Raw genomic sequence first — 25144 nt, 5'->3', positions numbered from 1 at the left:
TATAAAGGTAAGCTGCAGGAGGTCAAGAAAAAGGTGCAAGAGGGGAAAAAGAAGGCAAATAAGAGTTGGCATGAGAGAGTATCGTTAAATTTTAGGGAATATAAAAAGATGTTTTGGAAGAAGGTAACTAAAGTGCGTAAGACAAGATAACAGATGGGAACATTGGTGAAGGGGGCAAATAGGGAGGTAATAACGAGCAGTGGTGAAATGAGGAGATGGAGAGAGTATTTTGAAGGTTTGTTGAATCTCTTTTATGATAGAGTGGCAGATATAGGGTGTTTTGGTTGAGGTGGTGTGCGAAGTGAGAGGGTCAGGGTGAATGGTTTAATAAAAAGTGAAGAGGTAGTAAAAGCTAGGCTAACCGCTAGCATGCCTGCCTCTTGCACAGGGGTCCCGGGTTCGATCCTGGCTGTTGGAGGTTTGTATGTTCTATGAAGGTGCGCGTTCATATGCACTTTATTCGTATTCATATACCTCCGCGTTGTACAGTTAGGTTCGGTAAAACGCTATCAGCTGGCTATGTGCGCCTGTTGGGAAATAACCAGTATAGACCCCGTTGCTCACCATTGTGAGACGAAGGGTATTCGAGTACTTAGTATTCGAATAGTTGTTTCCTATTAGCAAGGCTAGCGGTTAGCATGCCTGCCTCTTGCACAGGGGTCCCGGGTTCGATCCTCGCTGTTGGAGATTTGCATGTTCTATGAAGGTGCGCGTTCATATGCACTTTATTCGTATATATATATATATATATATATGTATATATATATATATATGTATATATATATATATATATTTTTTTTTTCTTTCAAACTATTTGCCATTTCCGGCGTTAGCGAGGTAGCGTTAAGAACAGAGGACTGGGCCTTTGAGGGAATATCCTCACCTGGCCCCCTTCTCTGTTCCTTCCTTTGGAAAATTAAGAAAAAATGATGAGAGGGGAGGATTTCCAGCCCCCCGCTCATATATATATATATATATATATATATATATATATATATATATATATATATATATATATATTCCTATGAGTCGACGGGGAAAATGAAACACGACAAGTTCCCAAGGGCACTTTCGTGTAATAATCACATCATCAGGGGAGACACAAGAGAGAAATATAAGTCAGTTGATATACATCGAAAAGACGATGCTAGGACGCCATTTGGTAAACATGCGATTGTCCAACACATATAACGAGCGTTCATAAACTTATTATTTTACAAATTTTACCAACAAGAAGGTTATCTAATTTGTATAGACAGCCACTAATATTAAGATTATAATTCTTTGTGTATTTAATAATAGAAGATTCAATGATATTTCCCGTGGTAATAGAGCTAGAGTTAATAACTGAGATGGCATTACTCTAGTCAATACAATGATCATACTTTTTTAAGTGATTAAACAAGGCATTTGATTCTTGTCACGTTCTTACACTATATTTATGTTGCTAAAGTCTAACAGAAGGATCCTCACCTAGTCTGCCCAACATAAAATTTATCACAATTTCCACATGGCACTTTATAGATGCATCCAATTCCCGATTAAGATATTCTTTATAGTATCATTGTTGCTGAAGGCAACATTTACATTAAAGAATTTAAGAAACATGGGAAGTTAAGTAAAATTATTATTAAATGGGAGAACTAAAAGATTCTTGGTGTCAATGGGAGGTTTGGGCTCAACTCTATAAAAGATTTCTTTACTAACTTAAGGGATTTATCAATGAAAGATCTAGGGTACTTCAACATAGATCCAATAGAATATATCTTCTCAAACTCATCATCAATAAACTCTGGACTGCAAATACGTAATGCCCTAAGGAAAATAGATTGAAATGATGATAATTCAACTCTGTCATGTTGAGATGAGTAATAAAGGATATATGAGCATACATTGGTGGGTTTTCTGTATATGCTAAACTTAAACTTGTTTCCCTGTCTATGGATCATGCAATCTAAAAATGGTAACATACCATTATTTTCATTTTCTACAGTAAATTTGATGGAAGGTACTAAATTGTTAAGTAAGGGGAGAAATATTTGTAAATTTTCATTTGTTGGCCAAACACAAAGAATATCATCTACATATCTAAACCAAATTGTATTAGAAGGTAAGATATGCTTTAGTAATTTTGGTTCAAAAAATTCCATATAAAGATTACTTAGTAGTACAGGTGAAAGAGAGTTACTCATTGCCATACCAAATTTTTGAGCATAATAATCTCCATTGAATTGAAATACACAATCTTTTATACACAATCTTATCACTTCAATGAAAACAGACTTTAAACAGGTAAATGAATATCATCCAAGATCTCAAATAGATATTCTAAAAGGTCATCAACTGGAACTTTAGTGAAAAGAGAGGAAACATCAAAGCTAACTAGTTTAAAATCAAAATCAACATTAATATTGTTTTGCTTGTTGACTAAATCTGCATTGTTCATGATATTAGAATTTGATACCTTACCCACTAAAGGGCTTAATAAAGAAACTAACCATTTTGACAATTTATATGTGATGGAGCCTACTGAACTCACTATAGGTCTTGCTGGAAAATTCTGTTAACGTGTTTTGATAAGTCCATTCATATATGGCAATGTAGGGGACAAGATGTGTGTGTATGTGTGTGTGTGTGTGGTTTCAGTGCAATATACATGACAGCTAGAGACTAAGTGTGGACAAATGAGGCCTGTGTTGTCTTTTCCTGGCGCTACCTCGCGCACGTGCGGGGGAAGGGGGTTGTCATCTCATGTGTGGCGAGGTGGCAATGAGAATGAATAAAGGCAGCAAGTATGAATTATATACATGCGTATATATGTATATGTCTGTGTATGTATATATATGTATACATTGAAATGTATAGGTATGTATATGTGAGTGTATGGACGTGTATATATATACGCGTGTGTGAGGGCGGGTTGGGACATTCTTTCGTATGTTTCCTTGCGCTACCTCGCTAACGCGGGAGACAGCGACAAAGTATAATGAAAAATGATAATAATATATATATATATATATATATATATCCAGTCCTCTGTTCTTAACGCTACCTCGCTATCGCGGGAAATGGCGAATAGTATGAAAAAGAAAAAAAAAAAAAAAAAAAAAATATATATATATATATATATATATATATATATATATATATATATATATATTTCTTTTCTTTTAAACTATTCGCCATTTCCCGCATTAGCGAGGTAGCGTTAGGAACAGAGGACTGGGCCTTTTTAGGAATATCCTCACCTGGCCCCCTCTGTTCCTTCTTTTGGAAAATTAAAAAAAAAACGAGAGGGGAGGATTTCCAGCCCACCGCTCCCTCCCCTTTTAGTCGCCTTCTACGAAGGTGTAAGGGATGTGTACGAGTAGGAAGAGAGGAAAGTGATTGGTTCTCAGTGAATGTCGGTTTGCTGCAGGGGTGCGTGATATCTCCATGGCAGTTTAATTTGTGTATGGATGGGGTTGTTAGGGAGGTAAATGCAAGAGTTTTGGCGAGAGGTGCAAGTATGCAGTCTGTTGTGGATGAGAGGGCTTGGGAAGTGAGTCAGTTGTTGTTTGGTCACATGGAGAGAATGAGTGAGGAAATATTGACACAGAGGATATGTGTATCAGATGTGGAGGGAACGAGAAGTAGGAGACCAAATTGGAGGTGGAATGATGGAGTAAAAAAGATTTTAAGCGATCGGGGCCTGAAAATGCAGGAGGGTGAAAGGAGTGCATATATACACATGTACTTAATAATAGACCATAATAATAAAAGACCATCTGAAAGGTACGAGTTCAAGCAACGGCACAAGATGAAAAGGAGAAGAAAATCTTGGCAGAGAATATCGTGGACGAGGCAGATTATACATAATTTCATCAAGAGTAAAATGTCGGTTATAGATCAGCTAATTAGGCCAAGGGATTCAGAAGGAAGAGTTGTAAAGGACGATGCAAAGATATGTAAGGAGACCACCAACATCACGTGTTTTCACGATGGGATACACTGCGTTCCCATCACCAGCGAAATGACATCGGAAAGAAAAAGTTTGGAATGAATTGTAATGGTTCAGGAAGACATTCAACATTCTTACAGTCTTGAGCAAGATGAGTGCCATGTTTCTAAAGATGTTTCTCCACACGTGCTTAAGAAGTGAACAGATTCACTTAATAGGCCATTTAAAATATCACCCAATATGTCTTTTGAGGAGGGTATGGTCTCGAGGGAATGGAAAAGGCCAGAAAAAGCATACCTGTCTTTAAGAAAGAAGACAGAGATATAACGCTGATCTGCAGACCGGTTGATCGGACGTGTGCAGTCTGTAGAACACTGGAAATATAACAATAGAGCGAATGTATGAGTACTTCCACAAAAGAAACTACCTAAGTGGAAAACATGAATTTAAGAGAAAGGTCACGTAAAAAAAGATCCAGAAAAACCCGGATCTTCATCAAGAATAAGTGAGAGATCACCAATGAAGAGAAGGTTATTGCAATGGAAGGGAACAGATGATGCATGTAAGAGGGGGCTTCTCGAAACGAGTTGGAGTCACCAGTGGTGTAAAACAAGGTTAGGTCATGAGACCACTTCCTCTCTTGGTAAATATACATGACTTGCCAGCAATACTGGAATCATACCCGTAGATGATGTTAAGGTCATTAAGGAAATAAAAAATAAACATCACATCGTTTTGCCACAGGACCTAGAGGGAATTCAAATTTGGTCTGATACATGGTTAATAAGATTCACCCAAAATAAATGCAAAGGAAAGAAGGAAAAAGACTGCTTCTATACGAATGTCATTATGGACTCCCGTAGTGTAACGGTTAGCGTTCCTGGCCGTGACGCATTCACAAGCTGCTCAGGGTCGAGCGCATAGGTTCCAATCCTGATTGCGGCAATCAATCCACAGTCAACGTAGCTGTTCATCTAACCCTAGGGGTTTATCGATAGAATAAGTACCTAGCACAGGCCAGATATATATATATATATATATATATATATATATATATATATATATATATATATATATATATATATATATATATATATATATATATATATATATACCAAGTCAATTGGGAGGTAAGTTTGAATGGAGAAAAACTGGAGGAAGTAAAGTGTTTTAGATATCTGGGAGTGGATCTGGCAGCGGATGGAACCATGGAAGCGGAAGTGAATCATTGGGTGGGGGAGGGGGCGAAAATCCTGGGAGCCTTGAAGAATGTGTGGAAGTCGAGAACATTATCTCGGAAAGCAAATATGGGTATGTTTGAAGGAATAGTGGTTCCAACAATGTTGTATGGTTGCGAGGCGTGGGCTATGGATAGAGTTGTGCGCAGGAGGGTGGATGTGCTGGAAATGAGATGTTTGAGGACAATGTGTGGTGTGAGGTGGTTTGATCGAGTAAGTAATGTAAGGGTAAGAGAGATGTGTGGAAATAAAAAGAGCGTGGTTGAGAGAGCAGAAGAGGGTGTTTTGAAATGATTTGGGCACATGGAGAGAATGAGTGAGGAAAGATTGACCAAGAGGATATATGTGTCGGAGGTGGAGGGAACGAGAAGTGGAAGACCAAATTGGAGGTGGAAAGATGGAGTGAAAAAGATTTTGAGTGATCGGGGCCTGAACATGCAGGAGGGTGAAAGGCGGGCAAGGAATAGAGTAAGTTGGATCGATGTGGTATACCGGGGTTGACGTGCTGTCAGTGGATTGAATCAGGGCATGTGAAGCGTCTGGGGTAAACCATGGAAAGTTGTGTGGGGCCTGGATGTGGAAAGGGAGCTGTGGTTTCGGGCATTATTGCATGACAGCTAGAGACTGTGTGTGAACGAATGGGGCCTTTGTTGTCTTTTCCTAGCGCTACCTCGCACACATGAGGGGGAAGGGGGATGGTATTCCATGTGTGGCGAGGTGGCGATCGGAATGAATAAAGGCAGACAGTGTGAATTGTGTGCATGGGTATATATGTATGTGTCTGTGTGTGTATATATATGTGTACATTGAGATGTATAGGTATGTATATTTGCATGTGTGGACGTGTATGTATATACATGTGTATGGGGCTGGGTTGGGCCATTTCTTTCGTCTGTTTCCTTGCGCTACCTCGCAAACGCGGGAGACAGCGACAAAGCAAAAAAAAAAATACATATATATATATATATATATATATATATATATATATATATATATATATATATATATATATATATATATATATATTCCTTTTGAGTCCACGGGGAAAATGAAAAACGATAAGTTCCCAAGAGCACTTTCGTGTAATAATCACATCATCAGGGGAGACACAAGCGAGAAATATAAGTCAGTCGATATACATCGAAGAGACGAAGCTAGGACGCCATTTGGTAAACATGTGATTGCCCAAAACATACAACGAGCGTTCATAAACTTATGATTTTACAAATCTTCTCAACAATAAAGTTAATTAATTTGTATAGACCATCACTAATATTAAGATTATAATTCTTTGTGCATCTAATAATAGAAGATTCAATGATATTTTTCTTGGTAATAGAGTTAGGTAATAACTGAGATGGCATTACTCCAGTCAAGACAATGATCATAGTTTTCAACGTGATTAAACAAGGCATTTGATTCTTGTCCCGTTCTTATACTATATTTATGTTGCTTAAGTCTAACAGAAAGATCCTTACCAGTCTGACCAACATAGAATTTATCACAGTTTCCACAAGGCACTTTATAGATGCATCGAAGAGAATTTTCAGGTGAATTCCTGATTAAGATATTCTTTATAGTATTATTGTTGCTGAAGGCAACTTTTACATTAAAGGATTTAAGCAACATGGGAAGCAAAGTGAAATTATTATCAAATCCCTTAAGTTAGCAAAGAAATCATCTCATAGAGTTGAGCCCAAACCTCCCATTGACACCAAGAATCTTTTAGTTCTCCCTTTTGATAATAATTTCACTGTTGTAATTTTAGACAAAAGTACCTATTTATCTAAAATTGATGAACTTTTAAATGATGACACAAGATATTTTAAACTCAGTAAAAATCCCTTAGTAGCAGTTAATTCCCATTTCAATAAAGAATTGAAGTAGTTCTTGAAAGGTAATGGTTCTCTTATCAAAAGTTTCTCATCTTTGTACCCTTCATTGCTATATATGTACAGACTTATCAAAACACATAAACAGAATTTTCCAGCAAGACCTATGGTGAGTTCAGTAGGCTCCATCACATATAAATTGTCAAAATGGGTAGTTTCTTTATCAAGCCCTTTACTGGGTAAGGTATCAAATTCTAATATCATGAACAATGTAGATTTGGTCAACAAGTTAAACAATATCAATGTTAATTTTGATTTCAAACTAGTTAGCTTTGATGTTTCCTCACTTTTCAATAAAATTCCAGTTGATGACCTTTCAGAACATTTATTTGATATCTTGGATGATATTCATTTCCCTGTTTCAAAGTCTGTTTTCAGTGAAGTGAATTGAAGTGTATTCCAATTCAGTGGAGATTATCATGCTCAAAAATTTCATATGGCAATGGGTAACCCTCTTTACCTGTACTAAGTAATCTTTATATGGAATTTCTTGAATCAAAATTACTTAAGGATATCTTACCTTCTAATGCAATTTGGTTTAGGTATGTAGATGATGTTCTTTGTGTTTGGCCAACAAATGAAAATTTACAAATATTTCTCCCCTTACTTAACCACTTACTACCTTCCATCAAATTTACTGTAGAAAATAAAAAAGAATGGTATTTTACCATTTTAGATTGCATGAGCCATAGGCATGGAAACAAGTTTAAGTTTAGCATATACAGAAAACCTACCAATGTATGCTCATATATCCATTATTACTCATCTCAACATGACAGAGTTAAATTATAATCATTTTAAACTATGTTCCTTAGGACATTACGTATTTGCAGTCCAGAGTTTATTGATGATGAGTTTGAGAAGATATATTCTATTGGATCTAAGTTAAAGCACACTAGATCTTCCATTGATAAATCCCTTAAGTTAACAAAAAAATCATTTAATAGAGTTGAGCCCAAACCTCCCATTGATACCAAGAATCTTTTAGGTCTCTCTTTTAATAATGATTTTGTTTTACTTCCCATGTTGCTTAAATAATTTAATGTAAGTATTGCAACAAAAATACTATAAGGATTATCTTAATCAGGAATTCACCAGAAAATTCTCTTGGATGCATCTATAAAGTGCCATGTGGAAACTGTGATAAATTTTATGTTGGGCAGACCAGTAAGGATCTTTCTGTTAGACTTAAGCAACATAAATATAGTATAAGAACGGGACAGGAATCAAATGCCTTCTTTAATCACGTTAAAAACCACGATAATTGTATTGACTGGATCATGCCATCTCAGTTATTAACTCTGACTCTATTACCACGAGAAATATCATTGAATCTTCTGTTATTAAATACACAATTATAATCTTAATATCAGTGATGGTCTATACAAATTAGATAACTTTATTGTTGATAAAATTTGTAAATTGATAAGTTTATGAACGCTCCTTATCTGTCTTGGACAATCACACGTTTCCCAAATGGCGTCCTAGCTTCGTCTCTTCGATGTATATCAACTGACAGTTATATTTCTCTCTTGTGTCTCCCCTGATGATGTGATTATTACACGAAAGTGCGCTTGGGAACCTATCGTGTTTCATTTTCCCCGAGGGCTTATAGGAATATATATATATATATATATATATATATATATATATATATATATATATATATATATATATATATATATATATATATATATATATATATATATATATATATATATATATATATATATATGTAGCATTTATGGATCTGGAGAAGGCATATGATAGAGTTGATAGAGATGCTCTGTGGAAGGTATTAAGAATATATGGTGTGGGAGGCAAGTTGTTAGAAGCAGTGAAAAGTTTTTATCGAGGATGTAAGGCATGTGTACGTGTAGGAAGAGAGGAAAGTGAGTGGTTCTCAGTGAATGTAGGTTTGCGGCAGGGGTGTGTGATGTCTCCATGGTTGTTTAATTTGTTTATGGATGGGGTTGTTAGGGAGGTGAATGCAAGAGTTTTGGAAAGAGGGGCAAGTATGAAGTCTGTTAGGGATGAGAGAGCTTGGGAAGTGAGTCAGTTGTTGTTCGCTGATGATACAGCGCTGGTGGCTGATTCATGTGAGAAACTGCAGAAGCTGGTGACTGAGTTTGGTAAAGTGTGTGAAAGAAGAAAGTTAAGAGTAAATGTGAATAAGAGCAAGGTTATTAGGTACAGTAGGGTTGAGGGTCAAGTCAATTGGGAGGTAAGTTTGAATGGAGCAAAACTGGAGGAAGTGAAGTGTTTTAGATATCTGGGAGTGGATCTGGCAGCGGATGGAACCATGGAAGCGGAAGTGAATCATAGGGTGGGGGAGGGGGCGAAAATCCTGGGAGCCTTGAAGAATGTGTGGAACTCGAGAACATTATCTCGGAAAGCAAAAATGGGTATGTTTGAAGGAATAGTGGTTCCAACAATATTGTATGGTTGCGAGGCGTGGGCTATAGATAGAGTTGTGCGCAGGAGGATGGATGTGCTGGAAATGAGACGTTTGAGGACAGTGTGTGGTGTGAGGTGGTTTGATCGAGTAAGTAACGTAAAGGTAATAGAGATGTGTGGAAATAAAAAGAGCGTGGTTGAGAGAGCAGAAGAGGGTGTTTTGAAATTGTTTGGGCACATGGAGAGAATGAGTGAGGAAAGATTGACCAAGAGGATATATGTGTCGGAGGTGGAGGGAACGAGGAGAAGTGGGAGACCAAATTGGAGGTGGAAAGATGGAGTGAAAAAGATTTTGTGTGATCGGGGCCTGAACATGCAGGAGGGTGAAAGGAGGGCAAGGAATAGAGTGAATTGGATCGACGTGGTATACCGGGTTTGCCGTGCTGTCAGTGGATTGAATCAGGGCATGTGAAGCGTCTGGGGTAAACCATGGAAAGCTGTGTAGGTATGTATATTTGCGTGTGTGGACGTATGTATATACATGTGTATGGGAGTGGGTTGGGCCATTTCTTTCGTCTGTTTCCTTGCGCTACCTCGCAAACGCGGGAGACAACGACAAAGTAAAGAAAAAAGAAAAAAAAAAAAAAAAATATATATATATATATATATATATATATATATATATATATATATATATATATATATATATATATATATATATATATATATATATATATATATATATATATATATATATATATATATATATATATATATATTATCCCTGGGGATAGGGGATTAAGAATACTTCCCACGTATTCCCTGCGTGTCGTAGAAGGCGACTAAAAGGGGAGGGAGCGGGGGGCTGGAAATCCTCCCCTCTCTTTTTTTTTTTAATTTTCCAAAAGAAGGAACAGAGGGGGCCAGGTGAGGATATTCCAAAAAAGGCCCAGTCCTCTGTTCTTAACGCTACCTCGCTAACGCGGGAAATGGCGAATAGTTAAAAAAGAAAAAAAAAAAGAAAAATATATATATATATATATATATATATATATATATATATATATATATATATATATATATATATATATATATATTCTTTTTTTCTTTCATACTATTCGCCATTTCCCGCGTTAGCGAAGTAGCGTTAAGAACAGAGGACTGGGCCTTTGAGGGAATATCCCCACCTGGCCCCCCTTCTCAGGTCCTTCTTTTGGAAAATTAAAAATAAAACGAGAGGGGGGGGGGGATTTCCAGCCACCCGCTCCCTCCCCTTTTAGTCACCTTATACGACACGCAGGGAATACGTGGGAAGTATTCTTTCTCCCCTATCCCCAAAACGAAAGAATGGCCCAACCTACCCACATACACATGTATATACATACACTTCCACACACGCAAATACACATACTTATAAATCTCTACGTATACATATATATACATACACAAATATATACATATATACACATGTACATAATTCATACTGTCTGCCTTTTTTTATTCCCATCGCCACCCCGCCACACATGTAATAACAACCCCCTTCCCCCGCATGTGCGTGGGGCAGTGCTAGGAAAAGACAACAAAGACCACATTCGTTCATACTCAGTCTCTAGCTGTCATGTAATAATGCACCGAAACCACAGCTCTCTTTCCACATACATGCCCCACAGAACTTTCCATGGTTTACCCCAGACTCTTCACATGCCCTGGTTCAATCCATTGACAGCACGTCGACCCCGGTATACCACATCGTTCCAATTCACTCTATTCCTTGCACGCCTTTCACCCTCCTGCACGTTCAGGCCCCGATATCTTAAAATCTTTTTTTCACTCCATCTTTCCATCTCCAATTTGGTCTCCAACATCTCCTCGTTCCCTCCACCTCTAACACATATATCCTCTTGGTCAATTTTTCCTCACTTATCCTTTCCATGTGACCAAACCATTTCAAAACACCCTCTTCTGCACCTCTCAACCACACTCTTTTTATTACCACACATTTCTCTTACCCTATTATTACTTACGCGATCAAACCACCTCACACCACATATTGTCCTCAGACATCTCATTTCCAGCACATCCACCCTCCTCCACACAACTCTATCCATAGCCCACGCCGCGCGTCCATATAACATTGATGGAACCACTATTCCTTCAAACATACCCATCTTTGCTTTCCAAGATAATGTTCTCGACTTCCACACATTCTTCTACGCTCCCAGAACTTTCGCCCCCTCCCCCACCCTAAGATATACTTCCGCTTCCATGGATCCATCCGCTGCCAAATCCACTCCCAGATATCTAAAACACTTCGCTTTCTCCAGTTTTTCTCCATTCAAACTTACCTCCCAATTGACTTGTCCCTCAACCCTACTGTACCTAATAACCTTGCTGTTATTCACATTTACTCTCAGCTTTCTTCTTTCAAACACTTTACCAAACTCAGTCACCAACTTCTGCAGTTTCTCAGACGAATCAGCCACCAGCGCTGTATCATCAGCGAACAACAACTAACTCACTTCCCAAGCTCTCTCATCCAGAACAGACTGCATACTTGCCCCTCTTTCCAAAACTCTTGCATTCACCTCCCTAACAACCCCATCCATAAACAAATTAAACAACCATAGAGACATCACACACCCCTGCCGCAAACCTACATTCACTGAGAACTAATCACTTTCCTTTCTCCCTACACGTATACACGCCTTACATCTTCGATAAAAGCTTTTCACTGCTTCTAGCAACTTGCCTCCCACACCATATATTCTTATTACCTTCCACAGAGCATCTTTATCAACTCTATCATATGCCTTCTCCAGATCCATAAATGCTACATACAACTTCATTTGCTTTTCTAAGTATTTTTCACATACATTCTTCAAAGCAAACACCTGATCCACACATTCTCTACCACTTCTGAAACCACACTGCTCTTCCCCAGTCTGATGCTCTGTACATGCCTTCATCCTCTCAATCAATTTCCTCCCATATGATTTTCCAGGAATACTCAACAAACTTATACCTCTGTAATTTGAGCACTCACTCTTATCCCCTTTGCCTTTGTACAATGGCAATATGCAAGTATTCCGCCAATCCTCAGGCACCTCATCATGAGTCATACATATATTAAATAAGCTTACCAACCAGTCAACAATACAGTCACCCCCTTTTTTAACAAATTCCACTGCAATACCATCCAAACCCACCGCCATACCGTCTATCTTCCGCAAAGCTTTTACTACCTCTTCTCTGTTTACCAAATCATTCTCCCTAACTCTCTCACTTTGCACACCACCTCGACCAAAGCACACTATATCTGCCACTCTATCATTAAACACATTCGACAAACCTTCAAAATACTCACTCCATCTCCTTCTCACATCACCACTACTTGTTATCACTTAACCATTAGCCCCCTTCACTGATGTTCCCATTTGTTCTCGTGTCTTACGCACTTTATTTACCTCCTTCCAAAGCATCTTTTATTCTCCGTAGAATTTAATGATAATCTCTCACTCCAACTCTCATTTGCCCTCTTTTTCACCTCTTGCACCTTTCTCTTGACCTCCTGTCTCTTTCTTTTATACATCTCCCACTCATTTGCATTATTTCCCTGCAAAAATCGTCCAAAAGCCTCTCTCTTCTCTTTCACTAATAATCTTACTTCTTCATCCCACCACTCACTACCTTTTCTAATATGCCCACCTCCCACGCTTCTCATGCCACAAGCATCATTTGTGCAAGCCATCACTGCTTCCCTAAATACATCCCGTTCCTCCCCCACTCCCCTTACGTCCTTTGTTCTCACCTTTTTCCATTCTGTACTCAGTCTCTCCTCACACAAGTCTCCTTCCCAAGCTCACTTACTCTCACCACTCTTTTCACCCCAACATTCTCTCTTCTTTTCTGAAAACCTCTACAAATCTTCACCTTTTCCTCCCCAAGATAATGATCAGACATCCCTCCAGTTGCATCTCTCAGCACATTATCATCCAAAATTCTCTCTTTCGCGCGCCTATCAATTAACACGTAATCCAATAACGATCTCTGGCCATCTCTCCTACTTACATACGTATATCCTTCTTTTTAAACCAGGTATTCCCAATCACCAGTCCTTTTTCAGCTCATAAATCTACAAGCTCTTCACCATTTCCATTTACAACACTGATCACCCCATGTACACCAATCATCCCCTCAAGTGCCACATTACTCACCTTTGCATTCAAATCACCCATCACTATAACCTGGTCTCGTGCATGAAAACTACTAACACACTCACTCAGCTGCTCCCAAAACACTTGCTTCTCATGCCCAGGAGCATATGCACCAATAATTGCCCATCTCTCTCCATCCACTTTCAGTTTTACCCATATCAATCTAGAGTTTACTTTCTTACACTCTATCATATACTCCCATAATTCCTGTTTCAGGAATAGTGCTACTTCTTCCCTTGCTCTTGTTCTCTCACTAACCCCTGACTTTACTCCCAAGACATTCCCAAATCACTCTTCACCTTTACCCTTGAGCTTCGTTTCACTCAGAGTCAAAACATCCAGGTTCCTTTCCTCAACCATTTTACCTATTTCTCCTTTTTTCTCATCTTGGTTACATCCACACATATTCAGACAACCCAATCTGAGCCTTCGAGGAGGATAAGCACTCCGCGCGTGACTCCTTCTTCTGTTTCCCCTTTTAGAAAGTTAAGATAGAAGGAGGGGAGGGTTTCCGAAACCATAGCTCCCTTTCCACATCCAGTCCCCACAAAACTTTCCATGGTTTACCCCAGACGCTTCACATACCCTGGTTCAATCCATTGACAAAACGTCGACCTGGGTATACCACATCGTTCCAGTTCAATATATTCCTTGCACACCTTTCACCCTCCTATATGTTCAGGTCCCAATCATTCAAAATATTTTTCAGTCCATCCTTCCACCTCCAGGTTGGTCTTCCACTTCTCGTTCCCTCCATCTCTGACACATATATTCTGTTTGTCAATCTTTCCTCACTCATTCTCTCAATGTGACCAAACCATTTCAATACACCCTCTTCTGGTCTCTCAACCACACTTTTTTTTATTATCACACATCTTTCTTACCCTTTCCTTACTTACTCGATCCAACCACCTCACACCAAATATTGCCCTCAAACATTTCATTTCCAACACATCCACCCTCATCCGCACAATCCTATATATAGCCCATGCCTCGCAACCATACAACATTATTGGAACCACTATTCCTTCAAACATACCTATTTTTGCACTTCGAGATAAAGTTCTCGCCTTCCACACATTCTTCAACGCTCCAAGAACCTCCGCCCCCTCCCCTACCCTATGACTCACTTCCGCTTCCATGGTTCCATCCACTGCTAAATCCACTCCCAGATATCTAAAACACTTCACTTCCTCCAGTTTTTCTCCATTCAAACTTACCTCCCAATTTACTTATCTTTCAACCCTGCTGAACCTAATAACCTTGCTCTTATTCATATTTACTCTCAGCTTTCTTCTTTCACACACTTTACCAAACTCAATCACCAGCTTCTGCAAATTCTCACCCGAATTAGCCACCAGCGCTGTATCATCAGCAAACAACAACTGACTCACTTCCCAAGAGCCCTCCCATCCACAACTTGCCCCTCTCTCCAATACTCTAGCATTCAACTCCAACAACCCCATCCATAAACAAATTACATAACCATGGAGACATCACGGACCCCTGCAGCAAACCGACATTCACTGGGAACCAATCACTTTCCTCTCTTCCTACTCGTACACACGCCTTGCATCCTTGATAAAACTTTTCACTGCTTCTAGCAACTTACCTACTACACCATATACTCTTAATACCTTCCACAGAGCACATCTATCAACTCTGTCATATGCCTTCTCCAGATCCATAAATGCTATATACAAATCTATCTGTTTTTCTAAGTATTTCTCACATACATTATTCAACGCAAACACCTTATCCACATATCTTCTTCCAATTCTGAAACCACACCGCTTTTGCCAGGAATGCTCAACATACTTATACCTCTGTAATTTGAACACTCACCTTTATGCATTCCGCCAATCCTCTGGCACTTCACCATGAACCATACAAACATAGAATATCCTTACCAACCAGTTAACAACCCAGTCACCTCCTTTTTTAATGTATTCTACTGCACTATCATCCAAACCCGCCGTCTTGCCGGCTTTCATCTTCCGCAAAGCTTTCACTACTTCTTCCGTTAACCAAACCATTCTCCCTGGCCCTCTCACTTCGCGCACTACCTCGACGAAAATACCCTATATCTGCCACTCTATCATCAAACACATTCAACAAACCTTCAAAATACTCATTCCTTCTCACTTCACCACGACTTGTTATGACCTCCCCATTCTGCCCGCTTCATTTCTTCTCTTGTCTTACACACTTTATTTACCTCCTTCCAAAACATCTTTTTAATTCTCCCTAAAATTTAATGATACTCTCTCACAACAACTCTCGTTTGCCTTCATTTGCACTACTTCCCTGCAAAAATCGTCTAAATGCCTCTCTCGTCTCTTTAACTAACAACCTTATTTCTTTATCCCACCACTCGCTACTCCTTGTAATCTGCCCACCTCCCACCTTTCTCATGCCACGTGCATCTTTTGCGCAACCATCACTGCTACCCTAAATGCATCCCATTCCTCCCCCACTCCCCTCACGTCATTTGCTCTCACCTTTTACCATTCTGCACTCAATCTCTCCTGGTACTTCCTAACACAAGTCTCCTTTCCAAGTTCCCTTACTCTAACCACTCTCTTCTCATGCCCTGGTTCAGTCCATTGACAGAACGTCAACCCCGATTATATGTATAACGTTAATGAGATGGCTTTGATTAGGGCCCCAGCTGCCCGTGCCGTCTAAGCTAACATTAAAGAGATGTGAGAAGCACTTGGAATCAACAGTCTACCTAATCTGCCACCAGGTCTCCACCAAAGTGTCTGTTGACCTATTTCACAACTGCATTTAAGTACATGGAGATGTTTGGAAAATCATTCACAGTGTATATTAGGTCAAACGTATATTTGTTTCTTACGTTCAATCACAACACTTAGAAAAGCTTAAAAGAATAACGGAGAGAGTCCAAAGGAGGGCAACAAAACTGGAACCAGAATTAGGGGAACTGAGTTACTGTGAGAGATTAAAGGCCATAATTTCTTCAGCCATGGAAGAAGAGTGGTGTGTGACCTGATACTATCATATCATGATCAACCTATTTGAGTGTCTACAACGAACACTCCTTTGAAATATGCAAAGCCAAAACAACCAGAGGCCTTAACAAGAAACTGAACAAGATATAGAATGGATGTTCGGAATAACCTGAAGTGATGAAATGTAAATCTGAATAGAGTGCTAAAGTTGAAAAAGCTACATGGCAGCAGAAAAAGGCCAAGAGATGGGGCCCACAAGTGTAGATTTCCTTCCTAATGTGCAACGAGGCAGTTACAAGTAATTACACTGATCATAGCTGTTAATCATCTCTCTTTCTAACTATTGGCCTTCACATTACAGTATACTGTAACTTAAACATAAGATCCTGAAGAATCGGGGAACAGGATTTGTTCCTGTCCACCTAACAAGCCTCATAAGAGTGCACAACACCACACATAGGTGCTCTTACCTCACCACTAGGCGTACGACCATCGTCATACATAACTTTTGATATTAGAAATATCTCTTACTTATTTATCTATATCAATTATGGTATGGAAATATCTATCAATAGATTATGAATAACACAGGTGTTTGACCATGGGAAATGCACGGTCAAGAGTTTGTTGTGTCGTGTCGACAGATTCTATGGATTTTTAGTCCACTTTCTAATCCCTTCAGCTAGTCACCATCTAACATCTTTAGTATTCATTGCATATAAATTAAAGAACGTAAGATTACCGATAATCGTCCTAGAAAATGACGATTATTAACAAAACGGACATTAAAACAAATGATTTTACTTGAACTGTTTGACATTCTACATACTAATGATAACAAGAAAATAAGGCAAAGACACGCCGTTAACCCATACGAGGATCCAACATTCTACCATGTGATCCCTTGGTATATCTGTCTAATCTAGTATTATGCCATCTTTACACTGATGTACAATTTTACCAGAGAAACTTTTACTCACATCTGCTGTGGATGTGATGTTGATATTGATATTACTTTAATGGATGACAAACTGAAGGAGAAAGAAGAGATTATGTACATTTTCTTGCGAATATATACAGTTGCTCCTGAGGTGATCTTAAATCATATCGTGGAAAAAAATCGATTGGAAGTGGAATACATACTGCGCCTCCAAGATGCCTAGCCCTTAACTTTGTTCATATCTGCTACAAGGTAAGCTGATATTTCATTTTGAATATGTGCTTTACGCTGGCGAGGTCCACAGTAAACCTACTTGTGAACCTTCATATCTGAAGAAGCCAGGAGCTCTCCCACGTATCCGGACACCAGCCTCTGCCCTATATAAGATGAGTTATCGAAGGGCCGTTTGTCATTCGTAGTCCCAGAGTCCTCTAACCCACACCGACGATTGATTTACCACCATGTAAGTTTGAATCAAACATACTGCTTTGTAGAGTATTTAGAATCTCCTTATCAGTGTTTTTTCTCATGGAAGTGGTTATGGCAACGAATGAAACCATGGAAAAGGAACTGAATCTTAGAATGGGGGAGGTGGTGAAGGTTCTGGGAGCGCCGAAGATTGGGTGGAAAGAGAGTACGTTATCTTGGACAGTAGAAATGAATATCTGTGAATGTATTGTAGTCCCAACAATATCATATGGATGCAAGGCATGGGCTATATGTAAGGCTGTGCGGAGGGGGGTGGATGAGTTAAAAATGAAATGTTTAAGAACAAGATGTAGGTAGTGTGAGATAATTTGATCGTGTAAGTAATGAAAGGCTATTCGATAAGTGTGGTAATACAATAAACTGCCACATTACCTATTCTCCCATCCAAATCATCCATCATCAATACTCAGCTCAGTCCCTTGCATCAAAACTGGTGATGCACTCACTCAGCTCCTCCCAGAACACACCTCTCTTCCTTGGTCCTCTCATTATCAGGTGCATAAGTACAAATAATCACCCACCTTTAGTGCTAAGATGAATATCCTCTTTACCTACGTCACTGTTTACCTTCACTGCAAAACATTCGCTTTCTCTCATGACCGGTATAGAGTACTGAACATCCGAGTTACCCATCATCGTCTGAGTTCCACCATCGTCTTAGTTACCAACCTTCGTCTGCGTTACCCACCATCGTCTGAGTTACCCACCATCGTCTGAGTTACCCACCATCGTCTGAGTAACCCACCATCGTCTGAGTTCCACCATCGTCTGAGTTCCACCATCGTCTGAGTAACCCACCATCGTCTGAGTTCCACCATCGTCTGAGTTCCACCATCGTCTGAGTTACCCACCTTCGTCTGCGTTACCCACCATCGTCTGAGTTACCCACCATCGTCTGAGTTACCCACCATCGTCTGAGTTACCCACCATAGTCTGTGTTACCCATCATCTTTAAGTAGTACATCTTCCACGTGGTGCCACATATATTCTTTTTAGGCTAAACTCGCATGTTCCAAGTGGCACCTTCAACTGAAGAGGGAAAACAAATCTCGGGAAAGAGGGAGCATAATAGCTGGTGGGGTTATCTCTGTCCTGTAGTGTTTCCTCGCTTCTCCTTGGAGGAATTCTCCCGGACGGAGGAAGTAGCGCCTTCCTTCGTTTTGAGTGGTCTGCACTAACCTCTCGGCAGAGACACGTGTTCCGACAGAGGGAGCATAAGTGTGGCAGGCAGATCCGTCCTACGGTGTTTCTTCTCGTCGAGAGCATCTATTCGGACGGAGGCACGAGCACCTTCCATAGTCCCGGGTGGTCAGTGAGAAACGTTACAATATACTAGCCATCTCTGTACCTGTAATACTAGAGACATTACGCACGTCGTAAGGCTGGTGTACTGCAGTTGCTACAGATACGATGTACTCCTTTACAGCCACATTAGGAAGATAACAGCTCGTATGCAGAGAATCTTACGTCTGATACAGCTAACACTCGTTTGAGAATTGCCAGCTGTTCAGTCATATCTTTCATGGAAAGAAGAAAGTAAAAGATGTACGAAATCAAGCTTACCACTGAAAACACTCAGTCTTATCAATCTTCCCACCCGAGTCCGATACCTTGACGGCTGACAGAAACATCATTACATTTGGATGAATCTGACTGACTGTTTTCGCTGAAGGCTGCAATCATTGCCAGAAGTCCACATCAAGGCCGGCCCTTAATTGAATTATAAGAAAGATTATAAAAGGTAAAGACAAGAGACAAAGAAAAGTATTTATGAATCTTGGTGGCAGTGAAAAACCTGTCTTTTAAAATGTGCCAGGTCATAGATGATTGGAAAAGACATGAAAGGATAGAGAGTTCCAGAGCATCGAGCTATAGGTAAAGAAAGTTATCAAAACGCTGACCGTGAGTAATCATGTGAAGCAGCAGCTTGGCGAGTGTTGCATGACTGGCAAGCAGCCAGTTCTTAGGAGCAAACACTAAAGTAATGCCTGCAGAAGAAGGAAGGTGAACCAACATTGTGGAGTAGGGTGAGTGGATCAAATTTTCAAATTAGCCTGGAATAGTAGAATCGCTCTCGTCTTAACTTTGTCAAGAAAGTAAGAATGCAGAGTTCAAATCATCCCAGATGTGAGAGCAATAATCCATATAAAGTCGGATCAATCCCTTACTTAAGATTGAGAAAATCTTAATGATAGCGTTTTATGCAAAGGAGATTCTTTCATACTGTCAGTCATTCAGTCATTCTCTCATCTCGCAACATTCAAATTCTTCTGAATCCTGATGCTTTCTTTACAGAGTTTATGACTGCTAAATACCAAAAGTAAAAACAAAATCACTGAGTTTGCAATCCGCAAATGGAGCGGTCCGGGGGGAAACCATAGAATGGTCTGTGGGGCTTGTTTGTAGGCCAGGTGCCCTGGTTTCAGTACTACACGTGAGAGCTAGACTAAATGTAAGCAAATGAGGCCATTCTTCGTCCGTTCCTGGCGCTACATTGCTACGCGGTATGTGAGGGAGCTAAGTTCCCCCTATACATCTCTCATTTGTCTTTCACTAGCATATATATATATATATATATATATATATATATATATATATATATATATATATATATATATATTTTTTGTCGCTGTCTCCCGCGTTTGCGAGGTAGCGCAAGGAAACAGACGAAAGAAATGGCCCAACCCACCCCCATACACATGTATATACATACGTCCACACACGCAAATAAACATACCTACACAGCTTTCCATGGTTTACCCCAGACGCTTCACATGCCCTGATTCAATCCACTGACAGCACGTCAACCCCGGTATACCACATCGCTCCAACTCACTCTATTCCTTGCCCTCCTTTCACCCTCCTGCATGTTCAGGCCCCGATCACACAAAAGCTTTTTCACTCCATCTTTCCACCTCCAATTTGGTCTCCCTCTTCTCCTCGTTCCCTCCACCTCCGACACATATATCCTCTTGGTCAATCTTTCCTCACTCATTCTCTCCATGTGACCAAACCATTTCAAAACACCCTCCTCTGCTCTCTCAACCACGCTCTTTTTATTTCCACACATCTCTCTTACCCTTACGTTACTTACTCGATCAAACCACCTCACACCACACATTGTCCTCAAACATCTCATTTCCAGCACATCCATCCTCCTGCGCACAACTCTATCCATAGTCCACGCCTCGCAACCATACAACATTGTTGGAACCAGTATTCCTTCAAACATACTCATTTTTGCTCTCCGAGATAATGTTCTCGACTTCCACACATTCTTCAAGGCTCCCAGAATTTTCGCCCCCTCCCCCACCCTATGATCCACTTCCGCTTCCATGGTTCCATCCGCTGCCAGATCCACTCCCAGATATCTAAAACACTTCACTTCCTCCAGTTTTTCTCCATTCAAACTCACCTCCCAATTGACTTGACTCTCAACCCTACTGTACCTAATAACCTTGCTCTTATTCACATTTACTCTTAACTTTCTTCTTTCACACACTTTACCAAACTCAGTCACCAGCTTCTGTAGTTTCTCACATGAATCAGCCACCAGCGCTGTATCATCAGCGAACAACAACTGACTCACTTCCCAAGCTCTCTCATTCCCAACAGACTTCATACTTGCCCCTCTTTCCAAAACTCTTGCATTCACCTCCCTAACAACCCCATCCATAAACAAATTAAACAACCCTGGAGACATCACACACCCCTGCCGCAAACCTACATTCACTATATATATATATATATATATATATATATATATATATATATATATATATATATATATATATGTATATATATATATATATATACACACATTATCTATATCATACAAACCTCCAACAGCCAGGATCGATCCCGGGACCCCTGTGTAACAGGTGGGAAGGCTACCGCTAGGCTATGGGCCTGGCTAATAGGCAATAACTATTCGAATACTATGTACTCGAATACCCTTCGTCTCACGTTGGTGAGCAACGGGGTCTACGTCGGTCATTGCCCAACAGGCGCACAAAGTCGGCAGACAGTATTTTACCGAACCTAACTGTACAACGCGGAGATATGTGAATACGAGCAAAGTGCATAGGAACGCACACCTTCATAAAACATACAAACCTCCAGCCAAGATCGATCCTGGAACCCCTGTGTAACAAGCGGGAATGCTACCGCTTGGCTATGGGCCTGCCTAATAGGAAATAACTATTCGAATACCATATACTCGAATACCCTTCGTCTCACGTTGGTGAGCAACGAGGTCTACTCCGATCATCTCCCAACAGGCGCACATAGCCTAGCGGTAGCATTCCCGCCTGTTACACAGGGGCCCCGGATTCGATTCTGGCCGTTGGAGGTTTGTATATTCTATGAAGGTGCACATTCCTATGCACTTTGTTCATATTATTTATATAGTATACTTTGACGCTGTCTCCCGCGTTAACGAGGTAGCGTAACAAAACAGACGAAAGAATGGCCCATATATATATATATATATATATATATATATATATATATATATATATATATATATATATATATATATATATATATATATATACAGACATATACATATATACACATGTACATGATTCATACTTCCTACCTTTATTCGTTCCCGTCGCCACCTCGTCACACATGAAATGACAACCCCCTTCCCCCGAACGCGCGCGACGTAGCGCTAGGAAAAGACAACAGAGCCCACATTCGTTCACACTCAGTCTCTAGCTGTCATGTTATAATGCAATGAAACCGCAGCTCCCTCTCCACATCTAGACCCCAGAAAACTTTCCATGGTTTAGCCTACATGTTTCACATGCCTTGGTATAATCCATTGACAGCACGTCGACCACGGTATACCACATTGTTCCTATCTACTCTATTTCTTGCACACCTATTACCCTTCTGCATGTTCAGGCCCTGATCGCTCAAAATCGTTTTCACTCCATCCTTCCATCTCCAATTTGGTCTCCCAATTCTCCTCGTTCCCTCCACCTCTGACACATATCTCCTCTTTCTCAATCTTTCCTCACTCATTCTCTCCATTTAACCAAACCATTTCAGAACACCCTCTTCTGCTCTCTCAACCACACTCTTTCTATTACCACACATCTCTCTTACCCTTTCATTACTTACTCGATCAAACCACGTCACACCGCGTATTGTCCTCAAAAATCTCGTCAACCACATAACATTGTTGGAACCACTATCCTTCAAACATACCCATTTTTGCTTTCCGAGAATGTTCTCGCCTTATATATATATATATATATATATATATATATATATATATATATATATATATATATATATATATATATATATTTTTATTTTATTTATTTGCCTTTGTCGCTGTCTCCCACGTTAGCGAGGTAGCGCAAGGAAACAGACGAAACAATGGCCGAACCCACCTACATACACATGTAAATACATACACGTCCACACACGGCACATATACATACCTCTACATCTCAATGTATACATATATATACACACACAGACATCTACATATATACCCATGTACATAATTCATACTGTCTGCCTGTATTCATTCCCATCGCCATCCCCACAACACGTGGAATAACAGCACCTTCCCCCCCTCATGTGTGCGAGGTAGCGCTAGGAAATGACAACAAAGGCCACATTCGTTAAAACTCAGTCTCTAGCTGTCATGTAATAATGCACCGAGACCACAATTCCCATTCCACATCCAGGCCCCACAGAACTTTCCATGGTTTACCCCAGACGCTTCACATGCCCTTGTTCAATACAGCACGTCGACCCCGGTATAACACATCGTTCCAATTCACTCTATTCCTTCCAGGCCTTTCACTCTCCTGCATGTTCAGGCCCTGATCACTCAAAATCTTTTTCACTCCATCTTTCCACCTCCAATTTGGTCTCCCACTTCCCCTCGTTCCCTCCACCTCCGACACATATATCCTCTTGGTCAATCTTTCTTCACTCATTCTCTCCATGTGACCAAACCATTTCAAAACACCCTCTTCTGCTCTCTCACCCACACTCTTTTTATTACCACACATCTCTATCACCCTATAATTACTTACTCGATCAAACCACCTCACACCACATATTGTCTTCAAACATCTCATTTCCAGTACATCCACCCTCCTGCGCACAACTCTATCCATAGCCCACGCCTCGCAACCATACAACATTGTTGGAACCACTATTCCTTCAAACATACCCATTTTTCCTTTCCGAGATAATGTTCTCGACTTCCACACATTCTTCAACGGTCCCAGAATTTTCACCCCCTCCCCCACGCTATGATTTACTTCCACTTCCATGGTTCCATCCGCTGCGAAATCCACTCCCAGATATCTAAAACACTTCACTTCCTCCCGTTTTTCTCCAATCGAACTTACCTCCCAATTGACTTGACCCTCAACCCTACTGTACCTAATAACCTTACTCTTATTCACATTTACTATCAACTCTCTTCTTTTACACACTTTACCAAACTCAGTCACCAGCTTCTGTAGTTTCTCACGTGAATCAGCCACCAGCGCTGTATCATCAGTAAACAAAAACTGACTCACTTCCCAAGCTCTCTCACCCACAACAGACTGCATACTTGCACCTCTTTCCAAAACTCTTGCATTCACCTCCCTAACAACCCCATCCATAAACAAATTAAACAACCATGGAGACATCTCACACACCTGCCGCAAACCTATATTCACTAAGAACCAATCACTTTCCTCTCTTCCTACACGTACACATGCCTTACATCCTCGATAAAAACTTTTCACTGCATCTAACAACTTGCCTCACACACCATGTATTCTTAATACCTTCCACAGAGCATCTCTACAACTCTATCATATGCCTTCTCCAGATCCATAAATACTACATACAAATCCATTTACTTTTCTAAGTATTTCTCACATACATTCTTCAAAGCAAACACCTGATCCACACATCCTCTACCACTTCTGAAACCACACTGCTCTTCCCCAATCTGATGCTCTGTACATGCCTTCACCCTCTCAATCAGTATCCTCCCATTTAATTTACCAGGAATACTCAACAAACTTATAC

The 25144-nt window shown here is 40.1% G+C and overlaps 1 protein-coding gene across 1 annotated transcript in view; it reads left to right on the top strand.

The window, feature by feature from the left end:
• Positions 1-17945: 17945 nt before the first annotated feature.
• The window catches only part of LOC139749416 (astacin-like), a 78216-nt gene continuing 71017 nt past the window's right edge, over positions 17946-25144 (top strand). The window contains exon 1 of the mRNA XM_071663252.1: positions 17946-18059. Coding sequence (XP_071519353.1) covers positions 18058-18059 — 2 coding nt within the window. The 5' untranslated portion in view covers positions 17946-18057. The remainder of the gene's footprint in view (positions 18060-25144) is intronic.

The sequence above is a fragment of the Panulirus ornatus genome, chromosome 7 (assembly GCF_036320965.1).
Source record: "Panulirus ornatus isolate Po-2019 chromosome 7, ASM3632096v1, whole genome shotgun sequence".
NCBI lineage: Eukaryota > Metazoa > Arthropoda > Malacostraca > Decapoda > Palinuridae > Panulirus > Panulirus ornatus.
Note: the sequence above shows the minus strand (reverse complement) of the source record. Positions and strands in the feature narration are given on the sequence as shown.